Source organism: Chionomys nivalis, chromosome 21, assembly GCF_950005125.1.
Source record: "Chionomys nivalis chromosome 21, mChiNiv1.1, whole genome shotgun sequence".
NCBI lineage: Eukaryota > Metazoa > Chordata > Mammalia > Rodentia > Cricetidae > Chionomys > Chionomys nivalis.
This window is the reverse complement of record NC_080106.1, coordinates 39847285-39863315: the sequence shown is the minus strand read 5'-3', so window position 1 is coordinate 39863315 and position 16031 is coordinate 39847285. Positions and strand designations below refer to the sequence as shown.

Sequence of the window (16031 nt, the reverse complement as noted above, 5' to 3'; positions counted from 1 at the left end):
TCATCTTTGAAAGTTGTCTTTTTTCCAGTAAATATATGTTGGTAATTTTCTTTCCTACTAGTGGCTTAATAAAACTATAATTATTTAAAATATTTTTAGCTATTTCTAAAACTGAAAAAGAATATCTATGAGAAAATTTGGCAAAAACAAAAGACTTATTATGGTTTTCCCATCCCATGCTTCTGTAACATCTCTTGTAATAACTGGCACTTTACCAAAACGGTTGAGATTTAGAGTCAGGATCCATGTATGACAGATTATGAAGCAAGCAAGCTAAAAAAACAAAAACAAAGCTTCTCACTGTGTGATATACTATTGCCTTTGTTGTTTGAGAATGTGCTGAAAAAATAAGCATCTTTGGCTTGTTTTCATCATCAGTGAGGAAAGAAGATGTCGGAGCCCTGATTCCCAAGGTTCAGTTTGAGCTTTTCATACGCATTACCCCAAAGCAAATAAACCAGGCAGAGAAATCAAGCTGCTGCTCCTTTCAGTTTTTTGTTTTCTTCTGTGTCTGTTTTCTCAGTCTTGGTGTAAATTTAACCCTAATTAAGAGCATGTAGTTTTCCCTTTTTAAAGAGGTAAAGGGATTTGTTTTGTCTCAGCAACTGTTGATACAGGTGCTGCTTTCAGGAAAAGATACAAAGACTATTGTGGCTAGAAAGTCAATGTCAATCTCATCCGTGTGAATAGAAAGGTTTTTGAGCCTCAAAACTAAATAAAACATGTTCTAGCTGAGGGCAGCTAGGTGAGGTATGCGTGAAGAATGTAAAGAACATGATGAAATGTTTCTGTGACCCTGGGTCTGAAAACTGACCTGGGCCTTGAAATCGTAAACCCTTTTCTTCCTGGTGTTTGGTAAATTTCCATCTTGGAGCTGCTGCACCTGGAAAGAGTGCTAGCCCAGAGAAGCCCTGGGAAAAGCTGACGGATGAGGAAACTGCACTCTCCCTAGCAAACTGATCTTTAAAATCAGGATTTTACAACATTCTCCCTCCGCAGAAAAGCACTGCCTGTTCTCACTGCAAACCAAAGTGTCAGATGTATGCAGGTCTTTAATGTAGGTCGCTTTTTCTTGTGAGCAGGAATGCATAAGTTCTGTTTCCACTTCTATTTCATGGCCCAAATGAGCAAGAACACTTCTGAACTGTCCTAAAAAGATGGCCATCTTTTCCTACCTTCTCAAGTTCTGAAGGCGTTAGAGAGCGTGCAGAAGGATGTTGCATGAGATCATGTACTGATTTCCATCTGCGAGAAGGGAAATCCGTGTTGTAACCCGCCACGTTGGCCTACTGCATCATCTGAGCATGCGTGCTAGTTCCAATCAGCATTTAGGAGGCTGGGTAATTTAACCACCACTCTGAATTCTTGAGCATTTCATAACTCTTCAAATGTCCATGGGTGTGCATTAAGATTCTAGACACAGTATTTCTTTTTTTTTTTTTTTTAAATATTTATTTATTTATTTATTATGTATACAATATTCTGTCTGTGTATATGTCTGCAGGCCAGAAGAGGGCACCAGACCCCATTACAGATGGTTGTGGTCCACCATGTGGTTGCTGGGAATTGAACTCAGGACCTTTGGAAGAGCAGGCAATGCTCTTAACCTCTGAGCCATCTCTCCAGCCCTAGACACAGTATTTCTTAACAAAGTTTTACTTAATCATTAAAGGAACCTCAGTTTGATATCCCCACAATGAAAATAAAAAGGCAGTTAACTGGAGTTAGTATTTTTACATGTGAATCATGTACAAGTGAATGCAAAGGAATCTTTAGAAATACTCGGACGTTCACTGATTCGGTCAGCTTTTATCCTGCTGAAATCTAGTGAGGATGCTATGCTGTGTGCATGCCTACGTCAATTTTATGCAACAAAACTGTGCCTCTTATTCTAGTGATGAAGAAAGATACTATGCATAGTTTTCTTAATACCCACTGTTTTCAGAAAATGAGTCATTTTTACAATATATCCTTTTTCTTCGAAAATGAACTTCTAGAAAGTCAGTTTCTATTTAATAAGTAAATTATAAATGTTTATTTTAAATCACATGATATATTTTAAGACCTATTTGACTGTTCTTAAACCCATCATCTGTAATGCTTTCAACTCTTATTTAACTTGAAAACTTGCCAACCACAAGATTGGTCTGTAGAATACAGAGTACCTTTTTGATGTTTTCACAGAAATAAATAAGCCTAAAATTGTGATCTTTGAGCTAAAATATTTTTGTGGGAGTACAGAAGGTATCTCTAGTCACGCTCCTTTTAAAAGTAGTAGCAAATGATATAATGGGTTTCTGTATGGCTTTTTCATACTTGCTTAGTTTTAGTCAAACCTACCCTTATATTCTTTAGCCATTGGCACTTTCACACAGCTACAATGCATTTTGATTACATTCGCCCCATTACCTTCTAGTTTTCCCTACCACGCTGTCCAGAGCCCTTTTCCCCAGCACGTCTGCCTACTTATATTACTCTGTTTTCTACGACCCAGGGAGTTTGATCAGAGTTCTTGACATGAGCTCATTTCCAGATGCATAGGCAACTTAGCAGTGCTCATATCACTGAAGAAAAATGACCACCCCTCCCCTATGGCCAGTAGTTGCCAATAGCCGAGAACTCGCTGTATAGACCAGGCAGGCCACAAGCTCAAAGATCTTGCCTCTGCCTCGAGCGCTGGGTTAAAGGTTTATGCTGCCATGTCCAGCTCTGAATTAGTTTTTTTTTTTTTTTTTTTTTTTTTTTTGGTTTTTCGAGACAGGGTTTCTCTGTGGTTTTGGAGCCTGTCCTGGAACTAGCTCTGTAGACCAGGCTGGTCTCGAACTCACAGAGATCCGCCTGCCTCTGCCTCCCAAGTGCTGGGATTAAAGGCGTGCGCCACCACCGCCCGGCTCTGAATTAGTTTTTAATCAAAGTTTAGTATTATGGGATCACAAAAAGGAGACAGTCTCTGGGACTCAGCCCCATAGCCGCAGCACTAGCCATTTCAATAAAAGCACACACTTTCATGTCCTCCTCCAGAGAAGCTGAATCGAAAATAACTAATATCTCCACAACACAGAAGACTACCAAAGGTGTGACACAGCTTTGAACAACTTTTGGTTTTTCTAGCATGGCTGTTTCATTAGCAAACTGCAGATTTCCACCCCATCACCATCTTCTCAAACTATCTATATTAATTTTTCTATCATGAGGATCTGTTATCACCCAATAGCTTTTATTTTTGTCTTTAAGAAATAAGTTCTTACTGTGTGCTCCTTTCACGTGTTGACTATGTGGTATCGTTCCTTCAGTTGTAAACACCTTGGGGTGCCTCATGACCTCAGTGCAGACGGCAAGACGACTGCACCTCTGTTCTAACACTGCCTGAAGTTTTGTGTCTGCCGTGCTTTCACCACATGGGCTGCCTGAAGAATACCCCCAGTCATGGGCTCGTGACCAAATTTATACCACTTATCACGAGTTCTGTCCTCTATTCAGATAATTAGGCCTTAGATTAAATCCGCAGGCCGTTTATTACCCCGGTGTAGTCATGCCTGTTCTGTACTAAATATCTCATGCCTGGCAGGTCGCTAGTAGAAAACCCAGTAGCACCGGGTAAGGCTGCCAGTGACTTTGCCTGCATCGGCCTGGGACAGCACCTTCCAGTACTACTAAAGCTTGTCAGAAGTTACAGAGTTTTCAGGTCAGGTCCAGCTTGTTTTCTGTTAACTTTGGTTAACAGTGGGATCTTTAGTAATAAGGTACAAATTTCTTGTTCTGGTGGGCACCCAATGGCCTGTGGGAGTCTCTGGGACTGTACTGACCAACAGCTCACCAAATGGCCTCACTCCTGGCACTGGGAGTTTTGTTTAACAACCTGTGGCTTCTGGGAGCAAGATTACCCGTGCAGAAGTTTCATTTTTTTGCTTTTTTTTTTTTTTATTTGGTGTAACTTCATTTTTTGAGACAGGATGTCACTTTGTACTTGTAGCTAGCTTGGAACTCACGGTATAGATCAGGATGACCTCAAATCCCCTCAGACTCAGAGAGCCGCCTGCCTCTGCTTCTCAGGGGCTGGTATTAAAGGCGTGTGCTACCACAGCCAGTCTCAAATTTTATTTTTAATTATGTTTTTTGTACAGCTTACAATATATGTAGGTTCCCACAAAGCTTTTTCATGTCTTCTTAGTTTGAATTTAGCCTTTCTCTTACCCCCATCTTGGCTTAAACCTTTTCTCCCTCTGTATTCCTCCCCTACATTCTGATCATATATGTTCTATGACTTACCCTACTAAAGGTCTCTTCCCCTTCACCCTCTCTGGAGCCTTTCTGACTTCCTGGCCTCTACAGACAATCCAAGTTAGACACACCAATCCGGAAACTCAAAGCTAGGATCTGTGTTTGAGAGAACATGCATGCAGTGTTTGCCTTCCTGGGCCTGAATTACTCATTCAGAGTGTTTTCCAGTTCCATCCATCCTCCTGTAAATTTCATTCTTTATACTTGAATAAAGTTTCATCATATATGTGTACAACATTTTCTTTATCCATTCATCAACTGGTGGACTCCTAGGTTGATTATGTTTCTGAGTGATTGTAAATAAACAGCATAAAATACGGGCGAGCAAGCACCTCTGGAGTGTACAAGTCCTTCAGATAAATGCCCAGGAGTGGTACAGACATCACGTGTTAGCTCTTGTCTTACTTTTTGTGCCCCCCCCCCCCACACTGATTTCCATAGTGGTTGCCCCAGGTTACACTCCCACCAACAGTGTGTAGGATTACCCTTCCCCCACATCCTGGCCAGCATTTGTTGTCCTTTGTTTTATTACTGACAGCCTCTCTAACTGTGGCATCCAGGAGACTGCAGTCACCCGCAGCGTACAGCAGGTATTGTAAGTATGTTGAGGACGTTTAGATTAGTATACAGACGAGCGGCTTTCTTAGAGGTGAAACATTTTATTTAATTGCTACTTGCTACTAGGGCTAGAGAATTTTCATAAAAACTATGCTAACATCCTTTATTGGTTATTTTGCTAATTTCTGTGCCCACCCACTGTACCTCTACTGGGAGGAGGGTTTACTTTGGCTCACAACACCACCCACCGCAGTAGAATAGCTAGCTCAGCCATGGCTGCTGTGACTCAGGGGCTGCGTGCTCATATGGCAGTGGACCAGGAGGCAGAAAGAGATGAGCGCTTGCCCAGCTGGCTTTCTCCTTTCCCCCATTTTATTCAGTACAGGGTCATTGCCTTTGGGGTAGTGCCACCCTTATTTAGGGCTGGTCTTCCTCGGTATTAATCCCCTCTGGAAACACCCTCGCAGTCAAAAGTACACCTCAGTGTTCTTGGTCAGGTGGACAAAGAAAATTAACTATTACAAATCTTAAATGTATATTAGTAATTTTTAATGTGAAAGCCATGCCGCCTTGAGCCTGGATAGGTGCTTCCTATGTATCGCCATGCTTTGTCCCTGGAAAGCTAATGCTGTCGCTGCCTTCAAATCTACCCAGTTCTGTTTGTGCTCCGCATTTCACAGTTATTATCTGAGTGATCCTTGTTTCTTCTCTGGGACAGCAACCCTGAGTGACAGAGCTTAGAGCTGAGGGTGTATTCCCAAATCTGCAGAGTGCTTCTGCCGTCTGCAACCTTTGTGGGCTCTTATTCTTTAAAAAAAAAAAAATGAATGTTCTGTGTATTGAGTAAGGCTACTATCCTGTTTTCACTTATATGGAGTTGAAGTTACAGATGACTATGAGCCACCACACAGAGGTGCTGGAAACCAAACTCTAGTCCGCTATAAGAACACTTTTAGCTGCTGAGCCATCTCTAGCCACTGTTCACCAATCCAATTAGAAACATATTTTAAAAAAATTATTTAATAGTATTACCAGGAAAATTAGGATCCCTTTCTGGGTTCTTATCTGATCAATAAAAGAACTGAAGAAATTACTCAGAAGGAAACTTGAGGACAATTTTATTAGGGTTTAAAAAAACAAAACCAAAAAACAGAAGAGCAAGGCCATCTGTGTAGAGTTGTGCTGGCAGTCACACAGCAGATTATCAGCTGCATGGCAAGGATGAAGGGTGCATTGGAGAGAGGGGCGGGCAGGGGGAGGGTGAGGGAGGGAAAGCATGGGTCAGAAAGAAAGATAGGAAGAAGAGACACCCTTCTAAGTCAGAACTCAGACAATCTGGCTGATTTTTTTTTTTTTTTTTTTTTTTTTTTTGGTTTTTCGAGACAGGGTTTCTCTGTGGTTTTGGAGCCTGTCCTGGAACTAGCTCTTGTAGACCAGGCTGGTCTCGAACTCACAGAGATCCGCCTGCCTCTGCCTCCCGAGTGCTGGGATTAAAGGCGTGCGCCACCACCGCCCAGCTAATCTTAACAGGCTCGTGGACTTTCCAGGGAGACTGCACCAAGGCCAGGGATTCTGGGAAACAAAAGTATATTATCTCTTAAAGGGATAATTACCCCTCCCCAATATCTTTAGCATGGCCTTAAGTGAATCATCCTTCCAAAGGCCGCCCCTTGGCCAGGTGATTTGACCAAGGGACTGAAAGACTTAGCTTAATTAAGGAAGTGACAGACTCCATGGCTTCACCAAGGGAGGATGCAGCAGATTCATTCTTTTGACTAGAAAACGTTTTCCCTCAATTGGTTCGTTAGATTTAAGTTGGTAGGAGGGTAAAGAAAGAGACCACCACTGCAATTGAAGTACCTTGGTAAGGCTGTTAGGAATATTTTCCTAACACGAGCTTTCTGCCAATGCAAAATCCCAGTCAAGCCAAATCAAAACAAGCCAAATTAAGAAATATCCAGGTTTAATGGGATTCCTATGCTCTCGGGTGGCCCTCAGGGGGAACCGGGAGACCCCAAAGGCAACCCCTGGGAGGAAGGAAAAGCAACCACGTGTTCCTCTTTTGGGAATTCATTTAAATACTCTGTGGGAGTGGTCCTGACCCCCCCCCCCCACACACACACCCAGGGAAGGGTGAGGACCTGGCCTTTTGGGATTTGAAGTCCAGACCAATACAAACTCTCAGGCCTGGAGGCTGGGATAGAAGCAAGGGGCTGGGGTCTACTCTCCAAACTTAACACTAACCTTTACCAAGCGGGTACCTTGCTCACTAAAGCCTAACTGCACAGGGGGACAGGAAATGTGCTTGGTTTTTATTCCAACACTGGTGGTAACTGTGTCTTCACCCCATTGACTGGGTGGTCCCCTCACAGTTTTTTTGATTGGCTAGTCTTAAAAGACTAGGTGCCTTGGACAGAAAGAGGGAAAGGGAGAGCCACTTTAGTCTAAGAATGCAGGGGTGGAGGTGGGGTATTAGCAACTTTGTGTAAACAGAGTCTTTATGAGATGGGGAAAAACACTTGCATAAAAGTTATAAGGTGAGGGAGATAAAAAATGTGAATTCCTTGTCTTTTTTTATATTTATTTATTTATTTGTTTTTTTATTTATTATGTATGCAATATTCTGTCTGCAGGCCAGAAGAGGGCACCAGACCTCATTATAGATGGTTGTGAGCCACCATGTGGTTGCTGGGATTTGAACTCAGGACCTTTGGAAGAACAGGCAATGCTCTTAACCGCTGAGTCATCTCTCCAGCCCCTTGTCTTAAGCACATGTTTTATTTGATAGAAAAGACTCGTGTTTAATGTTTCTTAGAGGACCCAGGACAATTGTGTGGCAGCACATGTAGATGGAAATTTAGGTGCCTGCTAGAGGAGACCAGAGGTCCATATTGGATGTCATTCCTCAGGAGTCCTCTACTTTTCTTTTTTGTTCGTTTAGTTTTGTTTTGAGATGTTGTCCCTTATTGGCCTGGTGAATATGAATCGTAGTAGAATGGCTTAGCTAACCAGCTCTAGTTATCTCCCTGTCCCTGCTTCACCAGCATTGGGATTGGAATTGCAAGCACATGCCACCATGCCTGGCTTTTTTTTTTTTTTTTTTTTTGATTCTAGGGATCAAACCTAGGTCCTCATGCTTCCATGAGAAGCTCTTTTCTAAGTTATCTCCCCAGCCACTATTGTATATCTTCCTAATAGTTTGTTGTCTGGCTTTGGGTTGTTTCCTTGCTTGTTTTTTTAATTATTTATTTATTATGTATACAACATTCCTTCCATGTATGCTTGTCAGAAGAAGGCACCAGATCTCATTACAGATGGCTGTGAGCCACCATGTGGTTGCTGGGAATTGAACTCAGGACCTCTGGAAGAGCAGTCAGTGCTCTTAACCTCTGAGCCATCTCTCCAGCCCCCTTCCTTGCTTGTTTTGTTACTCAGAATTAATTGAGGTAATGCCAAGGTATGTTTTGTAAACTTATATTTGATTACAAAATGCAAATAATAGCTTACCTTTTGTGTTTTAAGGAGTTAAAAGGTAGTTACCCTTGTTAGGTTCAAAGCAGGCCCCCAATATGGCAGTGCCACTGTGTCCTAAATGACAGTGTGGGCTTGGCTCAGGCTGGACTCTGACCAGGTAAACAAAACTCAGCGTCCCTTGGCAGTCTTTTGAAGTGGGTTTCTGTTTGTTAGGAAAAGCCCTTAGTTCCCCAAACCCACCTACCACACCAACTACCTGTGACACTGGGCACCTAGTTTCTGATTCACCCGAACAAGCCTATCCCAGTCCAGAGTCTCCTTGCTAGTCCCCAGGCTGTACTGACAAGGCTTTCTCCCACCAGTTGCTGCTCTAGGTCTCCACCGCACTCCTAGACAGCCGCATCAGTTTGATCACCAAATAGACATTCTTTCTACCCAGTGGGGGTTTGACAGCTTTCCTTTACAGTCTTGTCCTGGAAATACTTGATTACCTTTGAGGTTGGGCATTGTGTTGTTAAAGTAGAAATCCTCTCTTCTTTCATCCGTGGTTTGTTGTAATGTTAAAATATTAAAATGTAAATGACCATTTACATTACACTTTATTCACACTTATCTCCCCTCGTGAGGAAACTTAAGCCATTGAATTGACACCATGAGGACCTGTACCTGTGTTTCCTGAGGGACAGAAACCATGATGGATTGGGGGAGGGTGGAGGGTATGTGTGTGGTGGTGTGGGTATGTGGTGTGTGTGTGTGTGTGTGTGTGTGTGGCTGGCGTGTGTCATTACTCCTCTAAGGGCATTTGTCACTTTTACCACTGTGAAAGTTAATGCAATGACAAGGACAATTAGTGTGTCAATGCTCGCTAATGCCACCAGTTTCGTTTCTTTTGTTTAGTGAGTCAGTCTAGGGAGGTTTCTGTGTGTGAGTCCCAGGTCCTAGGAATATAGGAATGAGGAGAAGCACACAGCCTGTGGTGTTCAGTGCACATTGTAGAAATGGAATGTGCTCACGCACATAGAAGTAGTGCCCAAAGAAATACAGACGGCATGCAAATAATCTGTTCAAGGACTTGCTAACCACATGATTTATTATCTGTTTTAGTAGATTTAAGCTTGAGAAAGCTTTTCTTAACTCATCTGTCATCACTTACAAATGAAGAATAAATAAATAATTTCATTTCTATAGAATAACAGCGACACATTATAAAATAATGCCAATTGTGGGATTTATTTTTACATTTTAATGATGATACGAATGAACAGGGGGAATAATTTGCTTTTTTAGAATATGGGTATACAAATCAACCCTGATTCACAAACTAAACTGAAATCAACAAATTGTTACATGTAGAGACTACAATGAAGCCTGTGTTTGGTTTTCATTTTGGAAAAGAAGTTTTTTCTTCCAAATAAAAGTACATCTGCTATATGATAGCTATGAACAATTCGCTTAAGCATTTGTATGTGAATTTTGTGATCTGTAAAATGAACAGGCTGTTAGAACTAATACATGCTCAGTGCTTAAACAATAGTAAGACCTTAGTAAGCACCTTTTAAGGGTTCCTGCCCTTGCTGATTTTTCTGCTGTTCGGAATATTTTCCTATTATTAATGAGAACTTCCAGCAGTTACTGAAATACCCTTTGGTGATTTTGTTTCTTGGACAACATTGCAGACATGCTTCTGAGTTACCACAAAATAGAACTATAATGGAAAAATATTCCCAAAGCTGCAGAGAATTTTACAATCATTACCTCCCTGGTCTGTTTTTCAGAAGTATTCATTACCTAAAAGCAGTACCTACAGCATTGCGGAAAATGAACTGTCCTTTTTGAAAAATAAAAAATAAAGGATCTATGGATATAAGCACTTTTGTACCAAACTCGGCGTGGTATTTTTTTTTTTTAATATGGTCACTGTATAGCTAAAGATGAAAAGTAAAATGAGCATGCTCTGTAGGTTAATTGTAATAAAATACAGGGTGTATCAATGCATTTTAGTAGATGTTAATTTCATTTTTTATTGCTAACTCTACTCATGTATAGATGTGGACATAACTAAGTTAATGTGCAAATGTAAACATGTCTAGAGTGGAGATTGTCCTGCAAATTTGCATAGTATCTCCCAACTTGAATCCCAATAAGTTACGCAGAATCTCATTTCAGGGGTGCTTACCTACTGCCAACTCTCCCTAACACAACGCCTCCAAGTCTCAGGTGCTGGGGACCATCACCCAGGTGTGGTCTACAAAATGCCAGAGAAATACTGACTTAGGGCTCTCTTCCCCACCTGCCTGACCCCAACCCTCCCATCCAGATGTTGGCTTGCTTGCTCTGAACTTGGATTTTATCAAAAGTTGCCACACTGAACTGCCACGTGGAAAGGGCTTCCATGTGCACTGCCATCGTCTTATGCTGGTCGTTTGTGTGTATTTGTGTGGTATGTGTATATGAAGGAGCATTTGTATGAAGATGTGTGTATTTAAAGTCTCAATCACTTTCTCTTTTCCACATCTGTTCAGTTCTTCGTATGAGTGCCCTCTTGAGCTGTTTACGTAGTTTGTGTTATTGCAGGGTGTGTTCATTTCACACGGGTTATCTAGCTTGCGGCCATACATTTTGTATTCGCGTTCCCACTTCGGTCTCTGAGGATTTCTTTCTCTGTCACTGTTCTTGATTGTGTATTTATTTTTGGGGTCGGTTTAGCCACTTCCCAGTGTTATTTTACCCTTTTCTGTGCCTGGTTTGAATTTGATATTCTCTATTGTCTTTCTATCTCACTAATTATGACTTTCATTGTTCCCACTCTTCCGCTTTGGATTTAGTTTTGTCTTTTCACCCATCACCTGAAGGTGGGAAGTTAGGAGACTGGTTTTATATTTTAATTCTATTTAATATGTACACATAAATGGTGGATATTTTCCCTATGAGCAGCACTTTTTCTACAGCCCCTAAATTTTGATGTGTTTATCTTCATTCATCTCATCAAAAGTGCACTGAAGCCGGGCGGTGGCGCACGCCTTTAATACCAGCACTTGGGAGGCAGAGGCAGGCGGATCTCTGTGAGTTCGAGGCCAGCCTGGTCTACAAGAGCTAGTTCCAGGACAGGAACCAAAGCTACAGAGAAACCCTGTCTCGAAAAACAACAACAACAACAACAAAAAAAAAGTGCACTGCACTGAAGGATGTTTTCCCCTCCTCCTCCGTCCTCCTCCCCTCTTCCTCCCCTACCTCCTTTTCTCCTCCTCCCCTTGTTTGGGCATGAGGAATACTGGGAATAGAACTGTGTTTATGCTAACAAGTGCTCTGAGCCTGACCCTGAAAGTATTTTCTGATTTTTCTTTCAGTTTGCATTTGACCATTGGTTATTTATGAGAGTGTTCCTGAATTTCCATATATTTGTAAATTTCTGAAATGTCTTTTCACTTGCTTCTTATTTCATTGCACTGTAGTGAGAGAATGACCTAGCACATCTTATCTCTCAGGGACTGGGCTGAGGAAAACAGATACTCGTCTCTTGTTGAGTGTTGAGTGAGATTTCCTGTAGTTGTCTCTTTTGACTCACAGTGTTGTGTATTTGGTGTGTTGTGCTTTGTTTATAATGTCACTTGCTTTCTTTTTGCAGTTGATGAGTTAATCAGTCCTAAAGACATTGACCCTGTCCAGCGTTTTGTCCCACTCCAGAATCAGCGCAATGTGAGCATGAGATACTCCAATCAGGTAAAGCGATATTTTAATTCTTAATTTAGATTTATCCAAAGACATCTAAATGTTCATTAAAGAAGCAATTTTATTCAAAATGTATTTTTCTTGCTCCTTCAGTCAGAAAGACATCTTTTTACTTAAGATTAAATAGCAAAGGTTATTTGTTGATAAGGAAGTCAAATTAAGTGTCCTTCATTTAAACGTTTCCAGACCTCAGGGATTCTAGACGTCATGGATGTGGTGCGTGTGTGTGCAGGAGGATAGCAGTGTGCTGTGGACGGGAGTAGGGGCTGTGGGAGAGAGGAAGTAGGCAGTCACGGAAGGGAGTAGGAGGCCATGGGAGGGGAAGCAGGCAGTCACGGAAGGGAGTAGGGGGCTATGGGAGAGAGGAAGCAGGCAGTCACGGAAGGGAGTAGGAGGCCATGTGAGAGGGAGGTCCTGTGCTTGATGTCTCCTCCTGTCCCTGACAGGACTGTGTACCTGGAGAGAGCTGCTCTTAGCACATTGTGCCATGTTCCGGGAAGGGATGGTTTTTAAATTCTCATGTTTACCAGCCATGGATTTAGACTGTGTTGTGTCAACACACACTAAAGTGTTTGCAGTATCAGCAAGATTGATGTTGACTTGAGCAAACCCTCAACTATTAAATGATACCAGTAATGAGAACTGTTAAAATGAAAACGTTGTAGATTGTGGGAACTGCCTGAGGAGAAAGGAAATGAACCTGTGTGTGCCTGGGTTTCCAAGCAGTTAGCATACATTTAATAAAAGTGGAATCAGCACTTGCTGGTAATATGCTTACAAATCCAAATGCTTGTTTTAAAAAATGCACACACACACAAAGAAAGAAAGAATGAATGAATGTTAAAATTTTTAAAAAAGCTTTGTGTTAATATGAAATAAGAAATTTCACTGGCCTATTATCCTCTGTAAGGTAAGGACTGACCTTTATCTTATGCTAGTGTGTCCTGCCAGTGTACAGCCTGTACCATGTGAGATGTTCATGTTTACTTAAGAAGTATAAAATGAGGAGTCTATCTAAAGAGCAGAGTGCCGGGACTCAGCTATTGCCAGACTGTGTGTACATTCAGACTGTCATTTACACGGTATTTTACGTCTTGACCTAGTTCTCCAGGGTGACAGTATATTAAGCCTTTTCTTAAATTGAGGTGTAGGAGGAGATAAAACTACAAAGCCTGTTATAGGCATGTGACTAGCAAAAGTACCCTTTTCTCGTGCTTGGCATACGTCAGGCAGGCTGCAGGCTGTCTGTGAATTACAGAACACAGTATACTTGTAGTTCTTTCTCTCCTACTCAACAAAGTTTGTTCAGAGCACAGAACAGTAAGAGTAAACTTAGAGAGTGTTTCCTGCTATTTATATCAGAATTATTTGCTAATTTTGCTGGAGGGCTATGCATGGCAAGCCTTCTAGATGCAGCCACTCCTTAGCTAAGAGAGTTCTCTGGGGTGAAGACTGGGGCTTCTCTGCTGCGGCATGAGCAGAGTGTGTCTGTGCAGCACTAACCCGAGTTTCTGCGAGGGAGGATGAGGATTCCCAACAGAAAACTGCTGGGAACTAGGGCTGCTTTCTTACCGTGATAGCGTGCTTGACATGCCTGTAGCCATTGCTGGGGCTGAGTGCATGAGACGTGGGGGTCAGAAATGCACCAGATACGCAGCCCTCTCTTTGGTTTATTTTGTGGCTGGGTTGTGACTGGCCATGTTGAAAGCTGTGAGTAAAGAGTCTCTTGGGATTGACCAAGTGCTCTAAGCTCTGCCAGATATTCTGAAGGTAAACAGAGAGTAGTGAAATACAGATGATGCCTGAAGGAGAAACCTGCCATGAACGGAAGGTGTGGCAGGAGGTCTCAGGTCTGCCTCTGGCCTTCACAAGTCGTTAGAGGCCACAGGACATGGAAACGTAGTAGACACACAGAGTTCAGTGTAGGGAAAGACTGCCGAATAAGACCTTAAAGGGAGAGGCGCTTTGGCTAGTTTTATGGAAATGAAGCTGAGCCTCTGTTCCCATGGAGATAAAAAGATGTGCTTAGTAATCCAACAGTGAATAGCAGTGCCACGCAGGAAAGATGCTCAGGTATCCTTGCCCATGACTCCTACCGAGTGTCAGTCATGTACACATTTAAGTAGTCAAAAATTTTAGCTATTGATTGAATAAAAAATAGCTCTTTAATTTGAAAGAAATAAAAGGCCACAGGAAATTACAGAGAACGTTCTTAGGAATCCTTCCTCAACCCTCCCACAAGAAGTCAGAGAGAGCACAGAGTTTCCAGGAATCCACACCCTCGGTGCCTGTGTGCTTTATTAAACAGTATAAAAACAGAAAACTAGCATCGGTGCAAGCTTTCGTTGGACCAGTTGCTCTCACACACATTTGTAGTGCTACATCTATCTACTGCATCACATGTAGCTCGGCATCAACGCACGGTGAATATGTCACCACAAAGACTTCCATCTGAGGGCCATGCTTGTTTCTTTTGCTACCAATGTGTTCTCTTTTATCTTTATATTTTTTTTCACTTCAAGACTCTTAAATAATTGAATATAGCTTTCAATTTGAAGACTGTCTTTTCTCACTTAATGTATAACTTAACACTTCTGTGAAGCCTTAACTAATTATTCTTTATCAATAAAAAATTGGGAGTCAGATATTGGGGTAAGAACCTGAAAGATCAGAGAAGCAGGGGAGCACCCACCAGTGACTTCCTACCTCTTCCGTTTCTTCCTCCAAAAGGGCGAGATCCTCTCTCAGCCCAACCTTACTACTTCCTCTTTCCTATCTGTCTATAGTCCTCCAAACCTCTATGGTTAATTTTGGTAAGCTAGTAGCAAAGCTAGTAAGACTCCATGCAAGCTTTATTTGTCAGAACACAATCAAAATATCACTCAAGTCTTCTGTAAGAGCAGCCAGTAGTTAAATGTATCTATGGTTTGTTCCTTTTCATGGCTGAGTTATATTCCATGGGATGACTGTACCCTAGTTTATTTTACCATTGCCTTGTAAAGGACAGCTGTTGGGTGTGAATATTTCACTATTTCCCCTCTGGTCATTGAACGACAAGTCCAGTTGTTATAATTTCTATTCACCTGCCAGTCTGATTAAAGAAATTCATTAAAGTGAAAGAGTGCACTGTGCTTACCTCATTCTACCTTCTCATTGTTATTTCCTTCCAGTGTTATTTTCTGTTTTAGAAGCACCTTTGTATTATCTGTGGGTAACTCTTCCAGCAGCCAGCTTCATAGTTTCCATTTATCAAGGAACATTTTTATGTTGCCTTCAAAACTGACTGTAGGAATTGTTTGTTTTAATATAGGAAGGATTCCTGGTCGATGGCTTCCGTAGTTTCAGATGAGAAATTCTGCCAGTTTAAAACTGTTGACTGTGTGTTAAGTCTCCTATGTCACTAGGCCCAGCTGATAGATGAATCTACTTTCTTTGTGGCTTTCTACTTCATGGAGCAGGGGTTGAATGGATTTGCCACACTCTGAAGCCACTAACTACGCTCACATAGGAATTTGTACAGAACCGTGGGTAGGCAACTGGTGCCTCTGTTGAGAAACTAGGACTAGGCTCTGCATGGTGGGCACTGTTTTTGTGCCCTGCTCCTACAGTGAGAAAGAATGCTTTCTTTTGTTCTCCTGGCTGTGTCTGTCTGTTGCTTTAAACCAACCTTCCAGGACCCAGCCTAGAGAGTGCAGGGTCTCAGAATCCCACTTTGATGCCAGTATTCAGACTCAGATATCTGAGCAGTCTAACTTACCTGTTTTCAGAGTCTTTTGGAACCATCTGTCTGGGGCACCTTTTCTCTCGTACCAGAATTTTTTAATGGATAATTTAAAGTCTTCTAATGAATAAAGGATTTTGTGTTCCTTGACCTTTCTCTAAAATTATTTTTCAAAACACTAATAATATCATTTAAAGTATTTTTCTAACAGCTTAACACATAATTTGAACTTCATAAATTCACTAAAGTGTGTAGTTCAATAGTTTTT

At 41.7% G+C, this 16031-nt stretch overlaps 1 protein-coding gene across 5 annotated transcripts in view; it reads left to right on the top strand.

Moving 5' to 3' along the window:
* Positions 1-16031, top strand: part of Phkb (phosphorylase kinase regulatory subunit beta) — a 182629-nt gene that overhangs the window by 97306 nt on the left and 69292 nt on the right. For all 5 annotated transcript variants that reach the window (XM_057754198.1, XM_057754194.1, XM_057754195.1 and 2 more), the window contains one exon: positions 11939-12033. In XM_057754198.1, coding sequence (XP_057610181.1) covers positions 11939-12033 — 95 coding nt within the window. The remainder of the gene's footprint in view (positions 1-11938; positions 12034-16031) is intronic.